Raw genomic sequence first — 25,877 nt, forward strand, 5'->3', positions numbered from 1 at the left:
ACACTCGCACACGGGCTCTCAAGGTGTTCTCCGCACAGCGGAAGATGGCGACAGACTGAGGGGGCATGGCCAGCGGGAGCCACGGGGCCATGCCTTTGGGCGGCTGCCACAGCGGTGCGAAGCAGAGGCGGAAGCGAGAGGCGCACTAAGTAAAGCCGGGCGTCCGCGTCCGGCGTCTGTGGCGCTGCGGGGAGCCAGGTGGCCCGCCCGAGCCGGAACTCCGGGAGCCGCGGGTGCGGAGCCAGAGCGGAGCCGGCCCGGGACCAGCCCCGGCGGACTGCCAGAGCGCGAGGAAAGCCCGAAGGGCCGGCGGCGGACCGGCCGGCCGGCCTAGGAGGGCACGAGCAAGGCGGGGAGCTGCACGGAGCGGGCAGCGGGCAGCGGGCAGACGGGCGGGAGAGGAGCGGCGCGGGCGAGGGGAGCAGAGCGGAGCGCGGCGGGGCCCGCACGGCGGCGCTGAGGGGCGCAGAGCCGCGCTGAGCCGAGACGGACGGACGGAGCAGAGTACGAGCCAGGGGGCCGGGGGCGCGGAGTGAAGTGGCGCGGAGCCCAGGGCAGCTGAGGGGCCCGACACTATGAGGAGTGCGGCGCCGCCGCCGCAGCCGCCACCGCCCCAGTGCCCCGCACCGCCCCCCGCCGGGACGCCGGGCTGCGCCTAGCGGGCCGGGCGGCGGCGCCCCGGCTGCCAGCAGGGGAGCGCGGGAGGGGCGCGGGGACGGCCCGAGAGCGCCCCGCCACTCTGGCCTGAGCGGGGCCCCGGGCCGGCCGGCCTGTCTAGCCATGCAGCCCCCGAGGTAGAGCCTGGACGGCGCTGAGGAGCGCGGTGCGGTGCGCAGCCCGCCTTCCCGAGACGGCCGTCCGGCCTCGCGCCTGACTACTCCCTCCAGCCCGGACCCCCCTGAAATATGTTCAGGGGCGCTTGGATGTGGCCCGGGAAAGACGCCGCCGCGCTGACTATCTGCTGCTGCTGCTGCTGCTGGGCTCCCAGGCAGAGCGACAAACCTTGCGCCGATTCGGAGCGGGCGCAGCGATGGCGACTGTCCCTGGCGTCCCTGCTCTTCTTCACCGTGCTGCTCACTGACCATCTGTGGCTGTGCGCGGGGGCCCGGCCCCGGGCCAGGGAGCTGAGCAGCGCCATGCGGCCACCCTGGGGGGCCGGCCGCGAGCGGCAGCCGGTGCCTCGTCGCGCGGTGTTGCCACTGCCACCGCCGTCGCCCGGCGAGCCCAGCGCGTCCTCGGGCACCTGCGGCCCGCGATACAGCAACCTGACCAAAGCCGCCCCTGCAGCCGGCTCCGGGCCGGTCTGCGACGGCGTCCCAGAGCCCACCGGGCTGGACGCAGCTTGCACCAAATTGGAATCTTTGCAGAGACTTTTTGAACCGACCACCCCGGCTCCCCCTCTGCGGCCCCCTGACTCCCCTTCCCGTGCCCCGGAGTTCCCCTCCGCCAAAAAAAACTTGCTCAAAGGCCACTTTCGGAACTTCACTCTCTCCTTTTGTGACACCTACACAGTCTGGGACTTGCTGCTTGGCATGGACCGCCCCGACAGCCTGGACTGCAGTCTGGACACCCTGCTGGGGGATCTACTGGCTGTAGTGGCCAGCCCGGGCTCCGGGACCTGGGAGGCATGTAGCAATTGCATAGAGGCATACCAGCGACTGGACCGACATGCTCAGGAAAAATATGACGAGTTCGACCTCGTGCTGCATAAATACTTACAGGCAGAAGAGTACTCTATCCGGTCCTGCACGAAAGGCTGCAAGGTAGGGATTGGTGACCCAAGCCACAATAGCTGCCTCGCCAGAGGTAGTTTCTGTGTCAGTGGGGCCAGGAAAAAATAAAGGTCTTCCTCTCCATCTGCCCTATGGCTCCCACCATTCCCAGTCTAGTACTGTGTCACCCTGAACCCGTCCCTAGAGAGAGAGCTAAAGAGATTCAGGTCAACTTCTATGAGTTTAAGGTTCGAACATTTTAGGGCTAGAGCCTCCTGGTGCACTGCTTCCTGCGTGAGGGGAAGTGGGGCCCTGGGCTGGCAAAGTGGTAGCAGGAGAGTCTGTGTTCTCCAGCCTTCTGGTTGGCTCTGAACCCCACTCCTGGACTAGAATCAGTCCTGGGACTGGCTGTGGAAGGATTGGGGTGGGGAGGAATGTTCAAAAGGCAGAAGGAAGAATATTTGACTACCTAATTCTCATCCTTTTGTTACTGCCAACTGATGAAAGGCCAGGCCACGCCTGGTGACAGGGTACACCAACCACACTGTTGACCTTATATGACCTGAGATAGCTGGCCAGATCCTAGGCAGGGGAGCCCAGGGATGCCTGTCTTCTCTTAAGGAGGGAACCTGTAGGCTTCTGTCTTCTGAGGGAAGAAGGCTGGGGAAACAGGGCTTATCAGCTCTTGGAAGGGCCATGGAAGGTTGGTTACAAAACTCACAGTGCTCCAGGGTGGGAAACCTGGCATTCTGGCTGCTAGGGATGGGCATCTAGAGGAAATCAGAGAGTAGGTAACTGTAAAAGGGACCTGCCTAGGAAAGGATTGAGAGTTAAGAAATGTCTTGACCCTCAGTAGGGCTGCTCTGTATAATAAGTAGGTGGGGCTACACACATTTGGGGCCTCAATCCACTTTCATGTCTTTCCTGCCTGGCCAGGTGGCCTGCTTTGGGGAAAGAAAGAACAGCAAGGTCAAAAGGTCAAGTGAGGATGAGCCCACGGAGGTCTCACACATTCTGGAGCTGGGGGCCATCAGCTGGAGAGTGAGGCAGTTGCCTCCTAGTGTGGAACAGCTCCTTTCAAGGCTTTGAGAAAGGGCAGCAAGTGCCTCTTTGCAGCAAGCATTGCTCCTGTGGACTTCTGCAAGGTTCTGCTGCTCTCCGTGGGCCCCTTGGGATTTGGGCTGGAGGACTGGGGAGGCAAGGAGTAGCTCCTCCATCCTGACTTCACTTTCTCCTTCTCCCTTTTCCTATTCTCGTAACCTAGCAGTCTCCTCCCGCCTCACTCAGCCTCAGCTGACTCACTGCCTCACTCACACTACCAAATGAGATATTCCACTTCTTAAAGGTGTACAGACAGAGAGACAAACATATACAGCCATGCACGGCTAGCGATACCCTGGACAAAGTCATACTGAGGAACCAAGGCGTTGCCACTTTCATAAACAGTGCTGTGGAAGCAGGCGCCATGTCACATGTATCTCCCTGTGGTGTCAGAGACATGCAATCACATGAAGAAAGACACATTTTGTCATACTGAGGTAGAGATACACACTCTAATTGCCTGCCACGGACGCATGTCCTCAGTGAAAGCAGAGGTCCCCTAGCAGACAGAATAAAGGATATCTATATTTCATGGTCCCCTCTCCAAGCCCATGGCCACAAACTGTTCTTTTGTCGATCTCCAGAATGAATGAAAGCCATGGCACAACTTTTCTGTGGGGGTTTTCTCCATGTTATAGTTGGATCAAAGCTCCTTCTGACCCACACTAAATCCCTTACATTGATTGCTGATACCAAGCGGTTTGATGTCAGGAAAGGCAGAGGTTCTCTCCGATTCTGGAGGTCTTATCTCATCTGTTGAGGGCTTGTTAGCAGTTTGCTCTCAGGCATGTTTCTTTGCCTCCTCTAAGCTTTCGTTTCCTCGTTTGTAAAACAGGAAAAATATCCTTGCCCTGCCACAGTGAGATTGAAGTGGGAATGCATGACTAGTAGCATTTTGTAGTAAGACTTTACCACCTGGTATAAATGAATATTTAGGGGTTTCGGTTGTCTGTGTATGTTGTGAGAGCACAATTGTCTAGATTACCTCCATCTTGTGGATAAGGGAACTGAGGTACAGATGGGTAATAAAATTTACCCTCAGCAATGAGCAGGAATTCCAGCTCAGTGTCCTCATGTTAAACCCTTGCTTTTTGCCATGGCCTTCTTTCAAGTACCCCAGGCCCTTTCTCCTGTCTCCTTGTCTCTCTCCAGCAGCAAGAGAGCTCTCCTGTTCTTACCATCTTATGCCTGCAGAAGGGGGGTACCAGCTCCTCAGTTCTCCTCTTGTGTTTTCTATCTCTTCCAAAGCTTTCTCCTTCAACTGAGGCCCAAATCTCAGTTTGGCCTTTAATCTAGTTTCCTGATGCCATGAAAGAGAAAGGTAGTCCTGAGCCCCTTCTCCTTGACACCCTGCCTCCTCAATCACCCACCCAACCTTGTCACAGACCTTCTTTACCTATATTAAGCCTCCTCCCTGTGAGCTCAGAACTCCCCTGCCTAGCCCCTACCCCAAGTAGGATCCTGTTGCAGATAATATCCCATACCCAGAATCCTCTTAAGTGAGACCCTGAAGTCCTATGCTAAGATGAGTTTTTTTTCCTTTGTCTGAATACCAACTCTGGGGCCGGGTTCTAGAGCCAGGTGACCCCCTATCCCCAGGGTCCTTGTGCTAAGTGCCTAAATCAGATTCTTCTGGTATGGCCCTAGAAACCCTGTTCTCTGCCTCTGAGATGTCTGCCCCTGTTTTGGGCTACACAGGGCCCCAGGAATCATACCTGTCCTCACTGCTGCCTGTGACACCTCCCAATTTAGTACCAGCTGCAACATTTTCTTAATGTGCGACTGACTTCCTCTCGCATAGCAGAGAGATGTAGCTAACTCGGGCCAGTGCCCATCCCCATACTGGCCTCTTCTAGGTCCGAGGGCCACACCCCATCCTTCCCTTAGTTCCGTGTGACCATCCCCCCAACACTCACTCTCTCCCTCTCCCTCTCCCTTCCCCTCCCTCCCTCTCTCCCTCCCCCACCCTTAGCCATGCCCAGGGATACCAGACAATTAAATCCCCTCCCTAATCTTGCCATGCCCTGGTCTGCTGCTGACTGCCTTTCCCACCTCTGCCTCTTTCTTCCTCTCAATTCAGAACACTCGGGGTGAGGAGAATGAGGGCATGAGAGCAAACTCTGACTTCTTTTCTCACAGCTATTCCTCTATGGCCAAGAGGCCCAAGAGGAGGGCCATTGTCAGCTCTTGCAGTAGCCATTAGCTGCACTGATTAAGCTAGTTCCCAGAAGGATGGGATAGTGCCGATCCGCTCCAGACTGTCTGGCACCCACCTGGCAGCCTGCAGGTTTGATGCTGGGACCAATCAACTGATGAGGTGGAGAAGGAGGCTGGAACCTAAATTCCCTGGAGAGAGTTAAAGGAGTTTGACTTGGAGAAGAGGAGACTCAGGAAAATATGGCCTCAGATTTCACACTTCAAAAAGGGTTGTTCTTGTATAAAACATGCGTGTTTTGATTGGCTTCAAGGGACTTTACAGAAAGTCCTGCATTCTAAATTTGTAACTTCATAGCAGTGTGACCTTGAACCTACGAACTCCACGTCTCTGAGGCTCACTTTTTTACTCTGTCAAATGGGGCTCATTCATCAGAGAAAGCCCTATGAATTCAGTAGTAATGAGAAGTCGGCTACAGCATCAAGGCTTAGCACATCAGAGGTTCTCCCTCCAGCTTTTCTTTGCAAAGAAGGAACAGACTGCTTCAGAGCTCCTGTCCCCAGGAAGTGTTTGGCCTAAGACAAATGGACTGCTGGGTGAAAATGGCATGGAAATGACTCTAGGACTGTATTTGCATGGAGGAAGGAACTGAAGCAAGTGACCTCCAGGGTCTGCTTCAATCCTTCAGCAGCAGCATTGGAGGGGAGAGGCTAGGGAAGGAAGTTTGGCCTCAACATCGTCACACAGGGAGAGGATGAGGGCTGCTAGAAACAGTACCTTGCCTTCTGCTCATACCTACTGGAGCCCTGCTCTTCCTCCACTCTGGCTGGCAGCTGTTTCTGCCTCACTGCCTTCTCTCCTCCCACCTGCCACAGCTTTCCTGCCGAACAGGACTCTCGGGCTAACACTGGAGATGACGGCTACTAAGAGCCAGAGGCTTCAAGAGTCCCAAGTTGAATAGTAGTTCTTGTTGTCACTCAGATGTGCTCTCTGGCCCCAAACCCATAAAAGCTAGAAAGGGGGTCCTGGCCCCTGTTTGGAGGCAGAGGAAGGGGCAAGCTAGCAATAAGCAGCCTCCTGGGAATCACAGCAAAGCTGACCCTGGGGGAGGGACCTCCCGATCCATAGCAGTTCATCTCATCACTAAGGACTGTGTAAGTGTTGTTCTAGGAAAGATCAGTGCCCTGGAATCCAAGAGTTGGCACAAAGGAGAGGCAATGCTTACAGCTAGGACAAGGATATATGAAGTAAAGCTCAGAGTGGCAAAGCAGTCACTTGCTGAAATATACCTCTCTAGATCCTTGACCTATATCCTTACCCACTCCTGCTCCTCCAACTCCCATGTTCTCTCTCCATTGTAGTCCGTGAGCAACATCCCCATCCATCTTTCAAGGAGCACCAACTAGACAGTGTTTTATCACCATAGACCCTTCCCAAAGCACATCCTGTACCTTACTCTCTAACCCTCAGTTATGTATTTACACACCTCTGCTCCTCCCCAAACTTCTAATCTTCCTGGCCTGATTACTTCCTGTGCCACTTTGTTCCTCTTCAATGGTTGAATGTTCCCATGCCACTCTCCCATCTGCCTCCAGCTTACCAACCCTCCCCAGCTTTACTGCAGATGTCACACCTTCTCTGCCTTTCCTGCCTCACCTCCTTGGTACTATACTCCTTGCTTTTGACACCTCTATGCCCCCTCACAGGATACTCACACTTCGCCTCCCTCATCCATATCTCTCTTCATGCCTTGATTTTCTTTCATCTTTTGATCTTCTCTTCTTTTACCCCTTCCCCCAGTCTTTGGGGCTACTTCCGATCCTTACCACAAGCCGGTGGCCTGACTACCATAGTCACCATAGCAACAGGAACCTCTAGAAAGGATGTATTGGTATCTCCTGAAGGTGGGATTGGGAGAGTTAAGAGGGAGGAAAGGAGCCCAGAAACCTTCCATCCATTATTGCTCTGTTTGAAAGTGTCTACTGAGCATGGTAGAGGTGAGGGTGTGGAAAGAGAAGTGGGTACCTTCTGCAGACATTAGTACCTCAGGGAGAGAGTACACACACTCACTCTTTTGTGTGTGGTTGGGGATGTAGGCCAATACCTAAGACTCAGGGTCAGGGGTTGTCTTTGAAAAACTTCTCTCAGGGCAGTTCTGTGATCCCTGTGTTCCAAGACTGTTTACCTGTGGTGTGTGTCTGCAGATTGGAACTAACTGGACCTTCGCTCCTCTCAGGCATGTGACATGCCAGCTGCAGGTATGTGTTGAATGCTAGGAGCCACCTTTTCTTCTGGTGACTGTACAATCTGCAAGCCCACAAACACAGTTCTCCAACAATGGTCAAGTAGGACTCTGGAAAAAGGCTCTGTCTGAATTCCTGTGGTTACGGGTGTACAGGTCAGAATCTATGTGAAGAATAATAAACCAGACTTTTGTCAATGGGCATAAGAGGATGGTAGGATTTTAGAGGGAAGAGCAAGGGCACCAAGTGGGTTAGGCTTGGGGGGGGGGGTGACTGAGAATGAGTTACTACAGAAGGAGAAGAGTTGACATAGCCAAAGCTCTTGCTCAAATGGATTCTGGAAATGGGACCTGGAATCTGAGCCACAAGCTTCTGGGCCAAAAGAGAGTCCAGTTGGCTTGAAAGAAGAAAGGGATAAGAAAAGGAAGTAAAAAAAATTAAAATAAAATACAAGCTTTTGAGTATCTAGGAGGTATATGTGTGTGTTGGGGGGGTTATATACATCCATGAACTCAATCTTGTCTATGATCCTAGCAGGAAAGCACCATTATTATCCCCACTTTACAAATGTAACAGTTGAGGTTCAGCAAGAGGAAATGACTTCCCAAAGTTGCATAGGGCAGGGAGCTTGGGGTGCAAACCTGCCTTTGTTCTTTCCCAATGCACAGATGTATAGAAGATGTTAATATTCTCTGCCAGATGTTGGAGGCAATAACCTCCTTGGTGACTATGGATAGACTGGTGAAAAGTTAGGCTGGCTAGGAGGAAGGCTCTACTGTGTCTATTGGAAACTTAGAGAAACCTCTGGAGTGGCTAAGATTCAGAGGGAGGACTCGCCAGCATCCTCTTTGTTCAAGATACATGTTTCTTGCCCTTGAGATCTAGTGATAGATTCTCCCTCCCTTGGCAGCCACTAACGTCTTATAGTTCTTCATGGTAGGTTATCCAATCCCAAGCGCTCAGCCTTAAACACTTAAACCTAACAACATTAAATGAACTTAGCAGATTTCTTTGTGCGAATATATGTATGTGACAATAATAATTAAAGAAGTCATGAATTTGAGCAGGAGGTGACATAGGGAGGAGTTATAAGGGGAAAGAAGGAGAAAATGAGGTAAATATAGAATATATGTAGCAAATTCTCAAAAATAGTAAATAAATTTTGATTTAAAGAAAGATGCAGTGACAATCACTGAGGTATCCTTTTGGGACAGAGACAGGAAAATGGAAAGAAGAGGGTTGCTCTTTCCTTTTCTTCAGGCTTAGAAAAGAAGAGTTGAGTTCCAGTTGTCTTGAGAAAGGGTATTTCTGTTATCTTCTCAACTCCAATATACTGAAAGTATCACCCAGGGCAGAAAACAGAAAGGTGCCCTATACAGGCCTAATGTCTGCCTGAGCCCCAACCCACCTGCAGCACACAATGGTAGCTGACAGAACCAAAAGGAAAAACAAATGCACTGCAATCTTGTCATATAAAAGTCAGATAAGGCCTGCATGTCCAGTTTCCATGCCAGGATTTTGTTGAGTCCTCAGTCTTAGATGTCTGGTCTTCTCTTTAGAAACAGAAAGGAAGAGGCAGCCCATAACATTCTGTCTGAGAGAAGAGCATGTTGGAGGTGTGAAATGTTACAGTTGTTTTCCAATCTTCCTTGGTTTGAAGCAGATAGCATGTCTACCCAGCTTATTTGTGAATGATGAAGTATGGCTGTACGGTCAGTGCGCAAGTTAATTCTTGAAAATTGCTATAGGCTCAAAATCTTTTTAAAAATATTTTCCTTGATTATTAAAGAATATGGCCTTTGAGAACTTTTAGAAACTAGAAATATAATATGTAAAAGGGAACTAGAGACATTTGGGGTTTTTTTTCATTATCATGAAGTATACAGAACTTGCATTTTAAGTGTATAATTCAGAGGCATTGGGTACATTTCTATTTCATTACTATTTTTAAAACATTTTCATCCTCCCAAACAGAAATTTTCTACCTGTTAAACAATAATTCTCCATTTCCCCTTCACGCTTTCCCCTGGCAACCAGCACTCTACTTTCTATCTCTTTTAACTTAATTGTTCTAGATAACACAAGGAAGCGGAGTCAGACATTATTTGTCATTTTGTGTGGCTTATTATATTTTATATTATATATGTTATATGTATGACATATAATATGATTCTCTTAAGGTTCATCAAAGTTTTAACATACTTCAGCATTTCATTTATGGAATGTTATGGCTGAATAGCATTCCATTGTGTGCAAATGCCACATTTTGTTTATCCATTATTTTCTTAGTAGATGTTTGAACTATTCTACATTTGGCTATTGTGAACAATGTTGCTCTGAAGCCTGTTCTACCGATATTTGTTTGAGTACGTGTTTTCACTTCTTTGTGTATTTAGGAAAGGAATCACTCGGTCATACGAGAATTCCCTGCTGAAACGTTATTAGCTTGTTTGTTTGTAGAGAGGGTTTTACTATGTAGCCTAGACTACTCAGGCTCCACCTACCTCAGCCTCAAGTGCTGATATTACAGGCAGGCACCTTTGTGTCCAGCTTACATTTAACCTTTTGAGTAATTGCCTCTCAATTCTCTACAGCAGCTGTGGCACGTTACAGTCCATTCTTACATTTTGCATTCTGGACCATTTTGCATACGTACCAGCAATGAACTGAGCAAGGCTCCAAATCTCTACATCTTTGTTAACACTTGTTATTTTCTGGGTTCTTTTGATGATAATACCCGTGCTGATGCAAATACATGGTTTCCTAATGATTTATTATAGGTCTTTTTAACTTGCTTGTACTCTGAGTACCTTTCCATATACTTAAAAATTCATAAGCTCCATCCTTGATGAGTATATGATATTCTGTCACAGGTTACGTAAGTGATTTAACAGGCTATGTCCTGTTAGATATTTAGGCGACTGCCAACTTTTTACTATTATAAATAATCCCATGGTGACTATCTTTGTTCTTAAATTTATATCAGATCTATCTTTTTTATTCATAAAGGCTATCTCAGTCATTCTTCCTTATACCTGCACTTTGCTGAGTTTTTTTGAATCACAAATGATACATGCTTATTTTATCAAATCTAACAATATGAAGATTTATAAGGAGAATGTTAATAATCCTGTTCAGTCTTCTCTAGTTCCACTGCCCTAAGGTTCTGGATGTTAACAATTTTGTGTGTATTCTCTTCTCTGTAAGCTTACATAAACATCTACACAAAATGACTCTTCCTTTGTTTTGCATACAAATGGAAGCATAAACATGCATTCTATAGAATGAAGTTTGGAACTAGACTTACAGAATCACAGTATTAACCTTTTTAATGCTACTGGCATACGTTGCTAAATCTCTTTCAAATTACTAGATTATTATCGTTTATACTCGCAACAAAAATGTGAGGCTAATTTACTTGAAAAATGATCTAGCCTTAGCTTCTCATTGACATTCCTTTGGTCAGACATTTGTTTTTATTGTTTATAAGCCATTTGCAGGGCTTGTTTGTGAATTGTTAGTTCATGCTTTCTGTTTTTACTGATGCTTTGTTTGTTCCCCTTTATATGGATTAATGTTGTTCGCCTTTTCTGATCACATTTCTGGCAGACTTGCAAAGCTTGCAAGTCTGGATCTTAGAGCAGAAAGGAGAGAATGAGAAGGAAGGGTGCTATCCAAGTTGTGTCGGAACTTTTACCTGTCTTAATCCTTACACCTACCCTGTGACGTGTATACATACTTGTCCCCATTTTGCAGTGAACACGACAGTCTCTGAGGAGTCAAATGAGTTGGAGCCATCCAGCTCATAGAGTTGAAGCTGGCAATTATGTGATGCCATGCAGCACTACTACTCAACCTGTGCTAGTGTTACCATTCAACTACATCTCCAATCTGAACAGAGTGCTTTGATAAGGGAATAAAAATGATCATTTGTAGCGTCTAGAATCCAAATGTTCTTTCCAGCGCACCCACTTGTAAGGCAAACTCTACTTCTGGGTGAAATGACTGATTTTGGAAAAATCATTCTTCTCTATTCAAGCCTAGAACTCTCTCCTCAACTTGGCCTGAAATTACACCAAAAAGAAATTTGTTTGAGTAACCCGGTTTGGTAGTGGTGGTAAACTGAAGGGACTGTCCCCAGAGAAGTGGGGTTGGTATATAAGAACTTGGGCACTAAAGCTCAATGTCCATATATTACATATTATATTCATATTATATATTATATTATATGTGAATACACACACATATACATATACATATATCATATACAGGTAATCCTGACTTCAGATTCTACGTTGAAATCTGTCCTCTGTGTAGAAGAGTTATTGTGACAGTCATTGCATTACATTTTTTACATTTTAAGACATGTATTTTTGTCTATGGGGGTTGCACATGCAATAGTACATGGGGGCAACATCTGGGAATCCGTTTTCTTCCATAAAGTGGATGGTGGATGAACTCAGGTCATCAGGCTTGGAGGCAAGCATCCTTACTGTTGAGCCATCTTGCAGCCTTCAATATATCCTTTATCTCACTTGGAACCCCACTTTTTTCACCTTTGAAACTAAGAAATGGGGTCATTATGAGGCTTGACGGACATAAATCATCCTGATTTCTGATAATGTGTTTGTGGTAGAAGGTGCTCAAGAAATGCTAACCACCATTACGATTATTATTGGCTATAAGCCTCGGATTAGTTATTCAAACTCTTTGGTCCTCTCTGTCCTTATCTGTAAAGATTTGTATCTCCCTTAGGGGGTGATTATGGGGAATCAATGAGTTAATAAATGTCAGGATTAAATGCTTAGAATAGAGTCTGGCATATAGTAAGCACTTAATAAATGGTAGCTATTTTCTCATCTTAATTAGATGTGTTTAGTCCAAATGATTGCTTAATACCCAATTGAAATTCTCAACACTGAGGTGGGTTGCTGAGGAGGAGGAAAAGGTAGTGTTTTGAAGAGGGGTTAAAGTGTCTAGGGTGGGGGTGGGAATTGGAGATATTTTAGTAAGTGCATAAAGACCTTTTTAGGTGGGCGAGGTAGGAGGTAGGAAATGAGAGGACTCCCAAAGCCCTTGATTCACATTATGACCAAAGAAAAGCTGTAGTTACCTTTGATCAGGTCTCTGTTCATCCCAGCCTGTCATCTACTTAGAGGAGGAAGGTGAGGCAGCCGAAGGGAGCTGGTTTTGTTTTTCAATGATCTAAGTAATGACTGACGATGGCTTCCTCTAAAAACAACTGTACCATGTAGAGAGAAGTGTGTGCAACTCAAAAGAAGCTGCAGTTTCCCATGTCACAATAAAGTCTTTCCTGTGGTGACCAGCACAACCACTGTGCAGAAAAGACCTGGAAGATTCTCTCCTCCCATCTTAGCTTCTCTCTTTGTCTATAAGACTGACTCCATGTTTGCTCTTTTGGTTTGTTAAGTGCACCTGGATGGAGCCTGTAGCCCAGACACTGGTGATGGATTAGCTGATCCAGGGCCTCTGGGGCAAGACCATATGGACTGACTCTGGCAAAGTTGGTCATATCAAGTGTCAGATGTTTTGTTTTGTTGTTTATTATGTTCCTGACTGCAGATGAGCTTCTATTTATTTTCCATCTTATCAAAGTAATTCATATTCATAATTTACAGTTACGTTCATGTTACACATATGCACATGCTTATGCCTCCACTTGTCCCCGGTTTTAGTCTTCAGAGTTAAACACTTGGGACTTTCCTGGTTGCTTCTGATTTTGCCACCACACTATCAAATGCCAATATTGCTGATACTTGATTTTTCTAGGTGCACGTTCACATATAAGAGGACAAAAGTCCACCATATATATATATGTATATATATGTATATATATATATATATATATATATATATATATGCTTTTGTTGAAACAGTAGCTCTATTTCTCACCCTTGAGCTCACTCAAGTGTTAAATACATCGGATTCTTCTGACTGTTTTTCATTTTTTGTTTGTTTTGCTAATATTTACCTTCACATGTCTAAATGGCACATCAATATGCTATTGCTTTTTTTCAGTTTCAAATATTTATTGACTTTTTAAAAAGTCTGGTTAGAGGAAGATTTACCTTTCTTACTATGGGTAGCACCATAAGTGCACACACACTTCCCCTCCCTTCATCCAACATTGGCATATCCAAATTTCTGGTTCTAACAGTTTAACTTATTTACATTGTTAATTTTATAACTATTGTTTACATCTAGCAATGTAAGACTGTGTGATTAACATTTTATTCCTTGGTCAACTTGCTTTCTGGGAGTTAACAATGGCCTCTCATTTCCCCTTTACTGGGTTTTCTTTGAAAATTTGCTAACATCTCACCAATTTCTTCATTCACTGTAAAAGTCCATGAGGATATATTTATAAGCCATTATTTTCATTTTTTCTTCTCTTTGGAAAGTGCTTCATATTGTTCAATCTGGGTTAGCTGCTGAGAACCTGGTTCTCAAGTGCTTGGCAAATACCTTCTTGTGCATACATCTTCCAATCTGTATCAAGAGACCCTGTGAACGCTGAAAAGAATGCACATCTAAGTAAGATACAATGATCTCTGTCCTCAAAGAGCCTAGAGTCTCAGCCATAGTCAATTTGTGCAAAGGTGTTTGGAAAGCTTGAACTCCATCCTGGGACTTTGAATCAGGCCACCTCTTTGGTCCTACACTTGAAGCAAACTTCCCCCTCTCCATTTGCAATGGGTTAGCTGAAGAATAAGATATAGCCCCCTAGAGAGCAAATGGTATCTCAGGCTACATTAACAGAAACAGTTTCTAGGACAGGAGGGATGAAGGCTCTTCTTCACTTTGTGACAATAAACCTGTATTTGGGGACTGTGCTCAGTTGCATAAAACAAAACAAAACAAAACAAAACAAAACAAAAAGCGGGCTTTTGTGACTGGGAACAACAGGGAACTAAAAACTACATCCATTGAAGTAGGTGGAAAACCTTGGGGTGTTTGACTTCTTGGAAGCTTTGTGTACACATACGTACCTCTACCCTTTGCTTGCATTCCCTTTTCAAATTACTGCAGTCTCGTTTCTTTCCCTGCTGTTCCGCTGAAACTGTTCTCACTGTGGGGAGACTGTGTCTTAATTACCCAAACCCATGTGTTCGTAACTACCTAAACCCTATCTGCTGACTGTCCCCTCCTCCTGATCTTTGATATTCTCTCCTCTCTTAATTTTCAGACTGCCATTTTCCTCCTTTTATCCTCTAATTGCTCTAGAGGTTTGCCACAGGGCCTGGTGCATGCTGGGCAAATGTTCTACCTCTGAGTTACACCCCTAGCTCTCCGCCCATTTCTTAGACCACTCATTCATTCATCTTCATCTCATTTCTTTCCTCCACCTGCACTTCAATTCAGTTAGTGTTTTCTTAGGAATCTACTGTTGAGCCCTTTGTCTCCTCCCTTGGCTTCTGTATCGCTTTATTGCCTAGAGTGAGCCAGGTTACACTGTCATAACAAGTAACCGCAAAATATCAGAGGCTTAACACAACAGAGGATTATTTCTTGCCATGATTCATATCCAAGACAGGTCCACAGGGATAAGACATCTCTTCATAATGATCACTATATAGGGATCTATCTTAAATTTGTTTCCACAGTTAGAAGCAGAAGAAAGAATATGACAAAACATATGCCAGCCCTTAAAGGGGCTCCTCAGAAGTAAACCGTATCACTTTAAGTCATATCAATGACCATGCCTAACTTTGAAGAGGAAAAGATAGTCCTACTATGTTCCTAATGACTAAGCCCCTTAACTCCCCATGACTTGAAGACCTTTATGTTTTTATTATGCTTTTAGTTGATTTTTTTGAGAAAGAGTCTATCATAGCTCAGATCTTCCTGAAATTCATCATGCAGACAAGGCTAGCTTGAACTTGTAGCAATTCCCCCTTGTTCTGTCTCCTAAGGGCTAGGATTATTGGCATGCACTACTCTATCAGGTTCAGATCCTTCTTTAGAGCTGAGGCCAATAGTCCATCTGCATCCTTGACATTTCCATCTAGCAGATCCACATATACCTTAAAGTCAACATGACCCCAGTTGAATTTGTCTTTATCCTCAGACACACCCTTCCCCATATTTCTTTCCTTAATAAATGACACTAGCTAGGAGTGGTGGCATATGCCTTGGATCCTAGAAGTTAGGAAGTAGAGGGAAGAAGATCAGAAGACTTCGAGGCCAACCTTGGCTACATAGTGAGTTTGAGCACAGCATGGGCTACATGAGACCCTGTCTCAAAAAAAAAACCAACAATAACAAATTAAAAAATAATATGGAATTGGTATTCATCTTAACACCCAAGCTGGAAGTCTAGTAGTGATCCTAGAACCCTCTGTTTTGACTCTTTTCCACCTCTATACATAATCCTGTTGGCTCTACCTCATTAACATCTTTTCTCACATCCACTCCTTCCTCTCATTTTGCCCCACTCAGGCAAGAAAATTTTAAATTTTATTGGATCTTCTGCATAACCATTGTGAACCAAAAGTCATACACACACTCACACACACACACAGACACACACACACACACAGACACACAGACACACACACACACACACACACACACATGAATGCACACCCGTGCCCCTTACTATTATATCTTAACATTCATTCATTTAGTGTGTATTAGTCAAGTGGGTACTATTGCTACCCTTAGTGTTAGGAGAGGTTCCTACTCTCATACAATATATTTATCCATTATTACCTTCAAATTATTTCAATACTCATATTATTTTTCTACTCTCAAATTTAAAAAACTGCATGGGGCTGGGGATTTAGCTCAGTGGTAGAGCGCTTACCTAGGAAGCGCAAGGCCCTGGGTTCGGTCCCCAGCTCCGGAAAAAAAAAAAAACTACAACCTTAGTTGAGGCCTTCATACCATCTCATTCAAATTGTTTCAACAATCTAGCTCATCTCCAAGTCTTAGTACTAACACTCTATCCTCCACACTTGCAGACAGACCCTGAAAAATTAGTCACAAAAGTGATAAAGCCATCTCTCCCCAAACCCAAGACAGAGTCACACTAAATTGCCCAGACTGGCTCAAATTTGTAATACTCTTGCCTCAACCTACCACATAGCAGGTATTACAGACCTGCACCACTCATCTCTAAATAAGCAGTTATGAAAAGCTCTCCTTTGCAGTGGAGATGATACTCCTAACCGTGAAGAGACTTGAAGTGCCAGGGTGGATGGGTGGGGGAGGTGGGTGGGGATACCCAGGGGCCCCCACCCTCTCAGAGGAGAAGGGGAGGGGGTGATAGGGGAAGGATTGTGGGGAAGGTGACCAGGAGGGGACAGAGAATGGGATGTAGAGTGAATAAATAAACATGATAGTAAACACATTTAAAAACAGCTCGTTGCCTCTAAGAAGAACCCTAGTTCCTTCCCATATCTAAAGCATGATGATACGGTCATATACTTCCTGCACAGCACACGCTCCTTCAAAACCTCCTGCTCACACCCTCTAATTACACTGAACTACCCACATTGTCTGAGTCCATCATTAGTTCCTACTTCCAGGTTATTATGCCTGCTGATTCCTTTGCTTGAAGAGTACTTTCTTCTCTCTCTATTTCACCTACTGAGCTTCTATCCACCCCCCTTTTTTGCAAGCCCTAACTTAAATTTTTCCCACATGCAAAATGTTTTCTGTCCTTCAGCCTGGAAAACAGTCAATCTTTCTTACCTTCATTCTACCAAGGTGCCAAGTACATGTGACTTCACACTGAAGTTCATACTGTTGTTTCACATGGTCGTTTTCCTTGCTCAAGACATGAGCCTTGTCTTTTCCATCCCCTTTATCTGTAGTTCCTAACACAGAGCCAGGCACTCAGGTATTTAGTGTGTTCCATTCTGGAAGAGTTACGAATTTACCTCCTCTGCTCGTCTCATTTGGCATCTATCATTTAGGCTCCTTCAGAACTGTCCCCGGATTGTGGATACTACTTCTCCATTAGTCTACCCTTGGCCAGATTGAGCATATCTAGCCTTTGAGCAGATGGTCTAGGAGGCTTGGACATAGGAGGACCCTCTGGTCTAGACTAGCTTTAGGTTTGCACCCACGTCTCCAGCCATCTTCTGCCTCTTTCTATTAGGCCAGACCAGGCCACTTTGACCCATCACTGCTCATACTAAGAAGTAAGATAGCTATTGCTCATAGAGCCCTGTCACTTGCCCTGTAATGCCTCTAATCTGACTTTACCAATGCCAGCAGACTATTGCTATCTGCAGAATTACAGTCATGTCCTGATGCTGACCTTACTCTGTTCTGATCCAACTGTTGGAGCCCAGGGTAGAAAAAGAGCACTTTCTCCTGCCCAGGAGAGTACCTCACATCATTTGAGGATTGCGATAGATGCTGGGAAAGAAGGCAAGTTAGTTGCCAAGGTGCCTCTTACATCTCCAACTCAGTCAAGATATTCCCTTCCTGTGAACCTAAGTTTCCCTATGAATAAAAACTAGGGTTAGGTTGGTAAGTTGTATATAGACCCCTTTGCTTCCACAAGCACTGCAGCTGAGGCTCCTGGCCAGGGGTCCTATGGGTACATTAAGAAGATAAGCAGCCATGAAGAAAGGGTCTATAGGGACGATTTGAATGGGGAAACAAACCCTAGGGAGAGAAGTGAGTTAAAAATCAGGAAGGAAACTACTTGCTTCCTGGTTGGAAAATAACTAAAGCTTTCCTCTTGGGGGGTTTTCCAGTCCCAAACCTAGGAGCTGCCAATGGCTCTCTCTCTCTCTCTCTCTGAACCTTCAGGCTCCAAGTCCTGACTTTGGGGTGTGACTGTGCATTTACATAGCCCTCAATGAAGCCACACATTTCTTTCTATAGGAATGTAGGACTAAAATGCCCTGGCCAGGGCTATAAGCCAATAAGCTGAGGATGAGGAAGGTTGGGTCATTCCCAGTCCTCCCTAAATTAACAATTGCAGAGCCCAGGAGGGGAGGGGATCCCTTTTGTCTCACCCCTCCTGTTTGAGGGGTGTTTCTGTTGCTCAGCTGGGAGGAGGGGTGAGACAGCCTTCCTAGCTTCCTTTTTGGGTTAATTGGTGTTCCCTCTAGTTATTCCCTGTTTCCTTCCCCTCCCAGTTCCCATAGCAACTGGGCTATAGCAGCCAGAACTTGATTGAGACCTGTGGTGGCCCTACTGAGGTGGGGAAAGGAGGACACTGGTAGTTCAAGGTTTCCCTGCCACCTCCTATTCGCCATTCCTGCTCCCTCAGGGATCTAGGATGGTTCCACTCAGAGGCCAGGGAATAATGGAAAGAGCTTTTCTGACAGGGCTTGAGTTCAAAGATTCTGGAACTGTCGAATAGACTGTATTCTTCTCAGCACTCCTCTTATCCAGGCCCCTGGTATCTGGCCCCTAGCTTTAGGATTTCTTTTCTCACAGGGTTTTCAATAAGAAGAAACTTGGAGCTGGAATTATGAAACCAGGTTTCCAGTTCCTTTCTCTGCCAATATTTACAAGGTTATACTCAAATTCTTCACCCCTTTTAGGCCTCAGTTTCCCCATCTATATAATGGTAAAATTGATATTCTCAACCCTGGTTGCATGCTGAACGTTGCCTGAGGACATTTCCCAACTGCAGATGTGTGGAATTCTGCCTGCAGAGATTCTGCCTTTTTGGTCTGAGTGTCATGTGAACCAGACAGGTTTGGTTTTTTTTTTTAAACTCCCTAGTGGGTCCTGGAATGTAGCCAGAGCTAAAAATCTGAGAGCAAAAGATCTCCACAGGTCTCTAAACCTCCTTTTCCTGGTTCTAAGACACTCCCCCCTTCTTCTAATGTTCACTTCCAGCAAGCCCTCCTAGCCCCTTCTCTGTCTCCAGAAGAGTGCCTAGGCCTCCTGCCACAGTTACCACACTGATGAGAGAGGACAAGCTAAACAGAGCTTCAGAGCCGAAGGTGGGCTTATTGCCAGGTGGTAACACTATGATCCATACTATCACTTGAAACAGGCCCCAGGCCACCTTAAAGCATATGGGCCAGCAGTGGCTCAGCTGGCCAGCTGTGGGGCTTAGGAATTAGATTACCTCTGAGCTCACTGCGGCTCTTCTGCTTCTATTCCCCTCATTAGCTTCTTGCCTGTTCCTGCCTCACCACCCACAGGCCTGGTGTCCTCCCCAGGCAATCTGCTCACCCACTTGTTGCCATGGTGACTCCAACTGGGGGTGTGGGGACTGAAGGGGGGTCGGCTAATTAAGGAGAAAGGCCATACTCCTACTGTCAGGCCACCCCTTCTCCCTCCCCCACCTCTCAGATGAAGGGAGTGCCCAGACTCTATACTTTGTTACTGGGCTAATTGCAAATGCCTGTGAAGAGAGCAGGAATGTCACTGGGGACTCCTCCTCTAGAAGCAGGAACACGGAACTGAAAGAGCTAAGGAGACTCTCTCAGGGCCCGGTGAGTCCCAGTTCTATTGATGACCACAGAGTAGGGGGCTGATTACACAGTTTGGGGACAGAGTGGCATGGGTTCTTGGTCCATGCTGTAAAAATGGCATTTGTAGCTATGGACAGAGACACATCTTGGCACTTAAAGGCCCAGAGTATGGAGGGGGCTCTTAGGTGCTAAGGTCCTTGGCTCTTGAGATTTTACCTTCTTTTCTGCCTCACTCCTGCATCTCCTCCCCTCTGTCTAATCTTTGATCCTCCTTTCAGTGTGCATCTTTCTCATTTACTCCTGTCCATGTTTATCCATGTTCATGTTCTCTTGTTCTTATCTTTTCTTATTCTTTCTTCATCACCCTATATACTCTGCATTTGATTTCCTTACACAATTTCTCTTTTACTACCTATACACTGCAGCTTCCTCTTACCCCCTTATGCACCCTTACCACCCTCTTCTACCTCTCCAGCTTACTTTGCCCGCCTCCTCCCTTAGCCTGTTCTTTCCCACCCACCCTTCTTTGACCCCATTATCCTTCCTTTATTTATACGTTTCATCTTAGCTGTCTCACCCTTGGGAATTGTTACAAATAAAACTGAAGATGGGGGTTTTACCATGTATGCAAAGATGTTCAGTGGGGCCCTGTCATCATGGTCACAACATAGAAGGCACTCAAATGCCATGAACAAGAGTTTAGTCCCCTTTCCTTGCCATCCGCACGAAGCCCCTCTTTTCTCTTAGTCTATGCGTACTCGTTTATCTCTACATTTTTGCTTAAACTGTTGCCTCATTGATGTATCCTATCTATAAAAATCCTTGCTTAAGCCAATGTTGCTGGGGTTTTTTGTTTGTTTGTTTGTTTGTTTGAGACAGGAGTTCATGTACCTTTGGCTGGCCATAAATTCACTATGTAGACAAAGATAACTTTGAACTCTTGATCCTTTGGTCTCCAGCTCCCAAATGCAGGGATTACAAGCATACCCAGTTTTACAGTGCTAGGGATTGAATAGAGGATAGAATTTAAAGTGTGAACCACCACACCTAGCTCATGGCGTGCTAGGGATTAAACCTAGACTTCATAAATGCAATAATACAAGGGCTCTACTAATTGAATCACATCCATAGCACCCAAATTCAACTGCTATCTCATCATTGAAAGTTTTCTCAGTCTACTATTAACCCTAATGAACCATAATTCTGTCCTTCCTATGGAATAAATGTCATAAATTCAAGTTAAGTCTACTCGCGAAACTGGAATTTTCATGAGAGAAGGGATCTATCTCCATATACATTCAATCATAAGATTTTTAAGATGTATATTGTATTGAAAGAACAGTGGTTAATAGAGAAGTCCATGAGCTTATATGCAGTTCACAGCTTAGTGGAGCTGACAGAAATGAAAACAAGGATGCAGACAAAGTAGCATCTGTGGTGAAGAAACAGTTAAGGATAAGTGGGGGATGTGTCCCCTAATGAGAGTAGTGAAAGAGACACTCTCGGCAGAAGGACCCATTTATAACAAAGGTGGGGTGAAGAACATTCCAGGCCAGGTGGTCACATGTGCCAAGGCCCGGAGGTAGAAAGAAGTAGGGCACATTGAAGAAAAAGAAAGAAAACCTCTGTTTCATGCAGCATGATGAGCTTGAAGAGAAATGGGAAATGAGGTTGGAAAAAGATAGGCAGAGTTGTGCAGGGCTTTGAAGTCTGTGCTTAAACATTAGGCTTTTGGTCAAAATGCATCTAAGAGTTTGAAACAAGGGAGTAATGTAATTTGATAACAGCTTGAGACCATGCTTATTCTCATGCAAAAGTCGAGGTGGGAAGCATCTGCCATCCAGGTGAGGGATTCTGGTGGAGTGCACAAAGGTGTGACTTTGGCTTCTCCCAGGGGGCATTGGACTGGAGACATTCTTTTCATGTCATAATGTGGGAGAGGAGACATTGCTATTGGTATCTAATGCATGGAGGCCACGGATGCTACTCAGTATCCAACAATGCACAGCACAACCCCTACAACAAAGAATTATCTGTCCCTAAGTGACTCAGTTTTTCTGAGAAACTGTAGACTCAAGGAGAGATAAGGTATGGAGCAAGGGAACTTTCTCACTAGAACCACTGCTGGGGTGGCGGTGGGCTAAATGAAGGAAAGAAAGGATACTGGTGAAGTGAAGACACAAAGAAAGATTCCAAAAGGCAGTACAGCAGCACTGTCCGAGATGTCTGTTCCATACCAGGGCTGAAGCCAACAAGATAGAGCCTGGATTAAGAAGAGCTCAAAGACACATGTGGTGCCTGTAAGGCAGATTCCAGTTTTTATTAAAGATAAGCCCTCATATTTGTATTGCCCTTTAGAGTTCACAAAACATTTTCATATGTGCCATGCTATTTAATCCACAACAGTCCAATAAGCTAGAGCATGAATTATTCTCATCTCCTTCTTGAGGTAGCACATGAATTATTCTCCTCTTCTTGAACTTAGAAGCTCAGCGCCATCAACAAAGGAAACGTTTATCAAGTTGAATGGAACTGAGATTTGCTTCATTGCATATCAGTAATCTCTGAGGAGTCAAAACACCTCTTTGAGCCATGTGTAAAATGATAGAGTTGGATGAAATGATTGGTAAAGTTCCTTCCATTCTGACATAGGATTAATTTTGTGATTTTTGACCAACAATTCTAGATCTTGGATGATGGTAGGTTAGAGAACTCAAAAGCCCTAGCTTTGAGATGGGAGATGTAGACACCTCTGAGAAGGCCTCCTCCAAATGCTGGGGTTAAGTTGGCTTGGCTCCATAGAGAGACACAGGAAATCCTGTCACACATGGCACACCGGCTGACACTGTTTCCTTGCCTCCACAGGCTGTCTACAAGGCCTGGCTGTGCTCAGAATACTTCAGTGTGACCCAGCAGGAATGCGAGCACTGGGTGCCCTGCAAGCAATACTGCTTGGAGGTGCAGACCCGGTGCCCCTTCATCCTCCCTGACAATGAAGAAATGGTGTACGGAGGCCTCCCTGGTTTTATCTGCACAGGTAAAATGTCAGGGCACTGGGGAAGAGGCGGGAGATGAAAGAGGTTAGGGGTATGGGGACAGGAAAGACATCTAAGGAAGACAGGCTAAATCGGGAGGTCAGTGGCAAAGGAGCTGGCAATCAGGTCCCCTGTTTGGGTGGGATAGGGCCAAATGGAAGAGAACCAAAAGACCAGTGTGTGCATATCTACTCAGAATATGCCGAGCCACAAGTTACCCTGGAGAAAGTGATGTCTTTGGAAGAAAGGAACTAGAGCAGAGGATGTGAGAGCTGGTGGGGAGAGTCTCCTGAGTAGGGTTACCCAATGCATCCCCTTTCCAGGTAAGGTAGAGCCATCAGACCCCTAAAGCACTGACCCCCCCCCCACACCTTCCTTATCCGTTGGCAGGATTGATCGATACTTCACCAAAGCGGCCGGAAACCAAGTGCTGTGACGTGCAGTGGGTCTCTTGTGAGTCGGAGAAGAAGAAGTTCAAGGACTCTGAGCCCCCTAAAACCCACCACCAGCAATTCCACCACTCCTATTTTCACCACTACCACCAACAGTACCACCACTACCATCCCCGCCATGAACCCCCAAGCCGTGTCAGCAACAAGCCCTCCCTGCTGCCGGTCTCTGGGGGCTCCCGCCTCAGCCCCAGCAGGATCCGGCTCTGTGTCCTTGTTCTTATGCTCCTCCATACCGTAGTGTCCTTCTCCAGCAGCCAGGGTGGTGGGGGACTGGGGCTGGAGACACTGCCTGCCCTAGAGGAGGGGCTGACCCAGGAAGAGTGACAACAGGGAGGGAGGACAAACCTCCACCACATACTGACATCAGCCCCAGCCCTGTTCTAGGCTGGGGGAAGGAAGCACCTCCCACAGGAGGTGTAGTATCAGGTGGGGGTGGGGGGAGAAGTGGGGGACCAGATATTGTCCCCAATCCACCCCTGCCCTAAAAGCAGCTCCAACAAAATGGCCAGAGGGCCCCCAAGGAGCTGTAAAACTCACCCAGGAGAAAAAGGTAGGAGCAGTAGGTGTCCCCTCACAAGCCCCACCTATGGGGCTTAGTTATAAAAAGGGGGGAGGGGCTGGAGTTGCCCACTCCTGCCAAGAGCCCTGACCCCAGGGAAGGAGGCTGCTTACCCAGCCTCAGCCCTACAGGGAATGTTGGGGGGCACAGAGGGGAGTAGTTCTCCCCCCTCCACATTCCTTCCGTTGCCAAGATCCTTAATTCCCTCCTGCCCATATCCCTACAGGTGACGGCAGACAGTGTGGTTGCCCTCCTGCCACTTCAGCGCACCCTGAGTGTGGAGCTGTCACAGGATGAGGCACACAGTGTGACAGCTAGGAAGGTGCCCCAGTTAGGCTGCCCCCCCGCCACCCTAGGCAATGAGGGATTGCAACTGGATATGGAATGAGTGGTAAAAGAGAAGAAAGATAGGGAAGGGAAGAAGAAAGGGGAGAGGTGGACAGAAAGCCCCAAGAGATGGCTATACTGACGATACCTGGCCTTTGGGAGGTGGGTGATTAGTATTGAGGCAGGTTCAAGAGCGGCCTCCAAAATCAGAAGGAGGTGCATAAAGAGATCCCTGGGGAAAGAGTCCAGAAGGTTGAGGGCAAATGGTTGGACTGCCGCTGTCTGGAGGGCCATATCTTACAGAAGGTGCACACACTCCCTAGGGCTGCTGTTGCCCTGGAAATCTTGGCCTTGTGGCCACAGACCTTTCATTACCAATCTCCACAGGGAGGAGGGACTTGAGCCCAAGTGTGTCAGGCCTGGCCTGGGTCCCTACACTCCCTCATCTTGTCCTAGCTCAGGCCTCCATGAAGGAGAACTGGTGGTGTTGCCCCAGAGCTCTCCAGAGATGAGCCTCCCCTACCCTGTCCTGTGTCCATCCCCAGCCTACCAAAGAGTATTCATCCCTTCCCATCCCTGACCTTGTGGCCTATTGTCCCACTGAGGGACAGCTAGACTTCTCCTCACCCTTTAGCAGGTCCCTTTCTCTAGCCACCCCTTGCCCTTGCTGGACAAAGTTCAGAGACTGGCAAGAGGACTCTGACTGGAGATGAAGTGCTGCTGCTAACCCTTGCCTGAGGAACTCGTGTAATTAAGCTAGAGGGATGAGTGAGAGATGAGGCTTGGGAGCCTTTGGCCTTGCTTGCACGGACCTGCTGAAAGAAAAGGAAGGACACATTGCCTTGGCATCTAAAAGCCAATGAAAGCTGACAAGAACAGAAACCAGATTCTTTGTGGGACAGGCCAAAAGCTTTCAGAGACCAAAAGGATGCATACGGGAGGACAGTCCTGGAGCAATGTTACAGAGAAACAGGAGGGAGGGGAGGAGGAGCTGCACCTTGCCAGCTTTGTGATGGATAGAAGCCCTCCCTAGCAGACAAGGGTTCCTTCATCCAGGGGCCACTGTTGGATCCCAAATCAGCTTCTTGAGCCTATGGAGCCCTTTTCTCTGCCAGTTTACTCATATCTCACAGCCTGTCCTCTGCCTGGACCCTGTGTCCTCCATCTTTTGGCCCTCAGCACTTCGGGCCTGGCCACTACCCCATCCCTAGAGTGCTCTTTTTCAGCTGGGGAGGGTAAGAGGTGCTGGATCCTTCCCAGATGTGCTTATGTATAAGTGAAAGGCAGGGGCTTGGGCTCCAAAGAGATCCCAGTACTGCCTTCTAACTCCTGCATTCTCAGGAGGGGATAAAGGACTGGGAAGCAAAGGGGGACAATATGGTCCCAGGGAATGGACCCTTGGAGACTCCCATCCTCTCTTCCCCCTCACCAAGTGCCCAGGAGACCCCTGGCTCAGACCAGCCCAAGGCCTTGCCCAGTGGCAGGGGAAAGGGGCACCACACTCCACCTCACAGTCATTTGACTGTCCCCATTGACCCAACCCCCGATCTTCCTCCACCTCCCCAGCTGCCCCTGCCCTCCGTCACAGGCAGCAGAGGTGGGCAGCTTTCTTATGCCATTTTCTACACTGTGCTTCATGAGTAGGACTTTCTTGCACTCGTTCCTATGACTGAGTCTCCAAGCTGGTCCCCTAGTAGTCTCCCATCCTTCCCTCCTTTCCCCAGCTACGGTTCAGTTGTCTCTGCCTTCTCCTTTACCTGCCTCCGTGTTTCAGTGAGAGTGTCCGTATGTGTACTGCTTTCTGTTTTGTTGCATTGTGGAGCAGAGGCCTCTCTGCTCGTGTTTAACCCCTTAAAGAAATAAATGGTAAGACTTGA

The 25,877-nt window shown here is 47.1% G+C and overlaps 1 protein-coding gene across 1 annotated transcript; it reads left to right on the plus strand.

The window, feature by feature from the left end:
• Nalf2 (NALCN channel auxiliary factor 2) lies at nucleotides 1-25,877 on the plus strand. The gene is made up of 3 exons (NM_001427609.1): nucleotides 1-1,763; nucleotides 22,493-22,664; nucleotides 23,053-25,877. Exons 1-3 carry the CDS (start codon nucleotides 906-908, stop codon nucleotides 23,436-23,438), a joined length of 1,416 nt encoding a protein of 471 aa, NP_001414538.1. The 5' UTR covers nucleotides 1-905; the 3' UTR covers nucleotides 23,439-25,877.

The sequence above is a fragment of the Rattus norvegicus genome, chromosome X (genome assembly GCF_021556685.1).
Source record: "Rattus norvegicus strain SHRSP/BbbUtx chromosome X, alternate assembly SHRSP_T2T, whole genome shotgun sequence".
Taxonomy (NCBI): Eukaryota; Metazoa; Chordata; class Mammalia; order Rodentia; family Muridae; genus Rattus; species Rattus norvegicus.

Coding starts and splice junctions, on each gene's coding strand:
- Nalf2 (NM_001427609.1), top strand. CDS start 906: ATGTTCAGGGGCGCTTGGATGTGGCCCGGGAAAGACGCCGCCGCGCTG. Junction 1,764..22,492: donor CCTGCACGAAAGGCTGCAAG/GTAGGGATTGGT, acceptor TTGCCTCCACAG/GCTGTCTACAAGGCCTGGCT. Junction 22,665..23,052: donor CCCTGGTTTTATCTGCACAG/GTAAAATGTCAG, acceptor ATCCGTTGGCAG/GATTGATCGATACTTCACCA.